At 45.3% G+C, this 4,373-nt stretch overlaps 1 protein-coding gene across 1 annotated transcript; it reads right to left on the reverse strand.

Annotated features, from left to right (window-relative positions):
• Nucleotides 1-319: 319 nt before the first annotated feature.
• On the reverse strand, nucleotides 320-2,217 carry LOC124678259 (dCTP pyrophosphatase 1-like). Its single transcript, XM_047214178.1, has 2 exons — nucleotides 1,972-2,217; nucleotides 320-958 (listed from the first exon to the last, which is right to left on the reverse strand). The coding sequence occupies exons 1-2, from the start codon at nucleotides 2,122-2,124 to the stop codon at nucleotides 626-628; spliced, it is 486 nt and encodes a 161-aa protein (XP_047070134.1). The 5' UTR covers nucleotides 2,125-2,217; the 3' UTR covers nucleotides 320-625.
• Nucleotides 2,218-4,373: the final 2,156 nt, after the last annotated feature.

A 4,373-nucleotide genomic window follows, 5' to 3' on the forward strand; every position in this document is an offset into this window, starting at 1 on the left:
GAAAGCATGATGCATCCTCGCCGTTTTTGGATGTTTGTGTACTTGCATCAAATGGAAGTTTTGTACCCCTTAAGATTACAAGGATGTGGTCAATTATTCATGTATGGAACTCCAATGTTTTGGGGCCTCTTCGACTGAAAACTACTTCCTCGAACTAAAACCACGACCAGAATTATAAAACAAAGGGAGTAAATTTAATACATGAGAATTACGAAGTTCTGAAATTATTATGAATTTTACTCTATTTGTTGTTTTGATTTTGAAGAATTGTTCCATAACAACACTAAAGTTTGAAGAAAAAATTTCATTCACTTCAGCATGTCGGAAACAAGTCTATATATTTCAAGTTCCGTATATAATTTGAGCGCACGGGCATTGCTAGATTATACCCATCTTACTATTTGTAATTTGTACTATGAGCTAATGAATTGGCATGGTAGCCGTCCTAATGCTTGATAAAAAAATTATCTAATGCACACATCATTTCTCTCATTTAGTAGCACCAAACCTCTTGTTCCTTTCCTTAGTCCATGATCACAAACCCTGTGACCCTGAACTAGAAGAATCAGTCTAGAGGCAAATTCAGACAAAATCTCAGCAGTCAGGACCCATTGCCAATTTGCTATCATTGTTCCTCCTTGCTCTCGAGGCCGGCGGCAGGCACCACGCTACCACAGTCCTCGCTGGTATGAACGCTATCGTCGGAGCAGCGAGTTCGCTTCCTGGACGAGCCGCTGGCCTGCCCAGCAGGGTACTTGCGAGCGTTGAGCTCGATCTTGCGCAGCGCAGCCTTGCCCAGGTCGATGCCGCACATGTCCGAGAGGCGGACGAGGTAGAGGAGCACGTCCGCGAGCTCCTCACCAAGGTGCTCCGTCTCCCTCTCCTCCCAACCTGGCAGCCCCTTGGGCACCTCCCCTTTGCACTGGAATATCTCAGAGAGCTCCCCCACCTCACCCACCTGCACATTGCACCAGCAACAACTATTTACCACACAGCAGACATGATAAGAATATATGCAGAAAGGTAAATAAACTAAACACGAACACCGCCTTTTATGGGCTTCTCAAGGGTTGGCAAAGTTGCTTCAAAAAAAGGGTTGGCAAAACATGGTAGTATCAGAAAGAGAGAGAAATGATACAGCGGCTTTCTCCAGCAAAGCTCTGAATATAGTACTATCTCATAATTTCCCTCCAAGAAAACAGGAGCGAGCAAACAAAGTAAGAAGTCCGGTAATTATGGGTGCATATTACATACCATCGGGTATGGGCAGATGGGGTCTTGTCTCAAACTCAAAGGCTGACCCGTGATCATGAAATAAGTAGCTTTCAGATTTTTTTAGATCAAATTTACACAGAGGGAGGCCTTTATTCGTTTCAAATTAATTTTTCAGCATTATGGCGCACATTCAATTAGAGAGTACAAACTAAGAATTGGAATTTGACATGTTAAAATAGCAGGGACTAGCTATCTTGGTAGGTGATAAAGACGAACAAATATTCCGCCAATGCAACGTCATTAATTTAACGCCCTCAAAAAAAAGCAGGGATTATCTTGGTAGGTGATATAGAAGAACAAAACTTCTACCAATGCGACGTCACTAATTTAACGCCGGGCTACAGCGTTGTGTCTATTAAGAAGAGACAAGATCTTCCATTACCAAGGATTTACTTAAACACGAGAAAGCCATATCTCTCAGAATTGCTCTTCCCACAAAGGGAAAAACAATAGTCGCTATCATTGCAACGTAAGAGAACATACATCTTTACTACGCGAAATTGATTTCCTTCTATCATACTGCGCCCTAGAAGGATAGAACTAGAAGAAACAAATCAAAGGCAAAGGGGTAAACAATACAAGATGTAACAAACCATTAACAAAATTCCACAAACTAATCTGCCAAGAAAATTATCACAGATGAATCTACCAAGACAAAAAAAAGGCCAAATGCCCAAGATAGGTTAAGGGGCAGACCAGAGCAAGGAGAAGGTTTCTTGGGCTGTGGTACTGCTCCCAGTCCCTCTCCCTGGCGAAGTCGGCCATCTTCTTCCTCAGCTCCTCCAGGGTCACCCCCGCCGGCGGCGTGCCGCCACCCTTGCCCGTCTCCTCCAACGCAGCACCGTCCATTCTCGTCCCTCACACCCGCGCACGGAAAAGACTTGTCGAAGTTGTGATGGTTCAAGAGGGAGAAGACGAGGCGGCTTTATGTGGTGGAAACGGAAAGGGATATGGCCAGGAGGGGAGAGGAGGCGGCGCGAGCTACATGTTGCCTTGCGTCGTCGCTTGTTTTTCTTTTTTCATCATCGCTTGTTTATTTGGGAAGATGTCCGGTGCAGATTTAGGCCCGACCGATCCGAGTCCGCAGTAGTGAAAAGCAGGCAATCGGTGTCTCGACTTCCTTCCAAGAAGGTGCGTCCTTTTTCTAGACTACCAAAAGTGCCTGAGTTGCAATTGCAAGAGGAAAGCTTTATCTACACTACTTAAAAAGGAGGAACGTGTTCCCTATTCTGTCTAACTCCCACTACGACTAATCTTCGTCGTACCTTCGTCTCTTCACCTCTCCCGAACGCACCAACAAGTGGGCCAGTCCCACAATTCTCTCTGCCGACGAGATTTCCTCCTTAGTGCATCCCCTGAACCTCTCGTCCTCTTCCATCCCGTCCCCTGCCGGCCTACCGACGTTGAACCTCCTCCGCTTCCCGCAGTTACACGTCGCCGGCCAACTCCGATGGTTCTCTCGGGATCTGCGCCGCCACTATATGGTAGCCCGCGACACGGATGCGCCATCGCCCCGTCCTGGTTCGTCCTTGCTTCGACCGGCGCCGCTTCCTTGCCCACTGCCCCGTCCTGGTTCGTCCTGCTTCGACCGGCGCTTGATCTCGTCGGCTCCCGCACAAGTGCGCCGCTCCCCACCCTCTCCCTCCCTCGTCGGCTAGGGTTCCGTCCTCCGCCGCCGCTCCCTTGCTAATCGTTGACCTCAAAAGCGGGATCCCCGCGCCGCGCCATGGAGGCCCCATCACCTCAAGACCGAGCTCCGCATATTTGTTCCCGACTTCACCGCCTACCATATCCACCCACCTCCACATGCCCCCTGGCTCCCGGTCACAGGGATCTGCAACCGATGGGCCTTCACCGTGGGCGCTGCCGCCTCCACACAGGGTGCGGTTGATGGCCACCGCCTGGTCTTCACCGCGGGCGCCGCGAAATCCTCGCTGAGTGCTATTGGTGGACATCTCCATGCTCCATCGACGTGTGTCGCTGGTGCCGTGAACTATCTACGTAATCTAGGTAAGTACTGATGAGTATATGTGTGTCCTGGTTAATGTGATTGCAAGATGTGTTGGTTTTTAGGGGGAATTGCAGGAGATAGTTTGGTTCGTGTGATCGTAGGACCCTAATTTTACAAGAAATACTTGAAGGACCATATTGTCGACTGTGGTTTCATTGCTATAGTCAGATTACTTGTATTAGGAAATATGAGGTAGTTTGAATCAATTATCAGTTATAGTGATCTCCCGTTTTCTGTACATTATGCCCTACTTGAAACCAATAAGCCAACATGAGCCCGCTGTATGTAGAATATTAAATTTCAACTTATTTATACAACTTTGACACCAATGAGCCTCTATTTTCCATATGTTAAAGGATGTGTACGTTCCAAGGAATTATAGCTCATCTTAAGTTTCTTTACATTTGAGCACCAGCCCATGTCATACACATGGTAAATGAGTGATCCGTTGAACAATGTGAAACAAGTATATAAGGTGCTGAATAATATATATTCTATGCAACTTGACTGATAATTTATGAAGTGCATTCCCAGATTTCGTTGCTGTGACTCAGGTGGATATGAGGGACACATGTAATCTCAATGGATATCAGTTTTAAAAAGCAATAACTCCTTGGGCAAGTTCTTTGCTATGTAAAATGGCATATCATGAATTTGTAACCTGATATTCACTTCCATTTTCATAAGTTAGCAGTTAATTTCCTGAATTTAGTCAATTGTGGATCATGTATCTCTTCTGAACAGTAGTGTTGGTTAGCATATTCTATTTTTTTGGCCTACAATTCCTTTTTATATTTAGTGTCTACAATTTGTGCATTTTAAAATGTTGTTAGAATAGCAACTGTTGGCACATGACTTTCTATTAGTTCTAATTTTTTTACAAGTAGTTTTAGCCATTATTAAAACTAATTTCAAGGTACTGCCAGTTTTATTGTAGTTTCATGATCATTGATCAAAATGATGTGTACTTACAGGGAACTACGTGGTTTCAGGTTTGTGAAATTCCTCCACCTTGAGAGTGACGCATATGCCAAGCAAGAAATTAATCATCAAATTATACGTGGTCAAGATATTGCAATAGTCTTGC

Source organism: Lolium rigidum, chromosome 7, assembly GCF_022539505.1.
Source record: "Lolium rigidum isolate FL_2022 chromosome 7, APGP_CSIRO_Lrig_0.1, whole genome shotgun sequence".
NCBI classification, from domain to species: Eukaryota; Viridiplantae; Streptophyta; class Magnoliopsida; order Poales; family Poaceae; genus Lolium; species Lolium rigidum.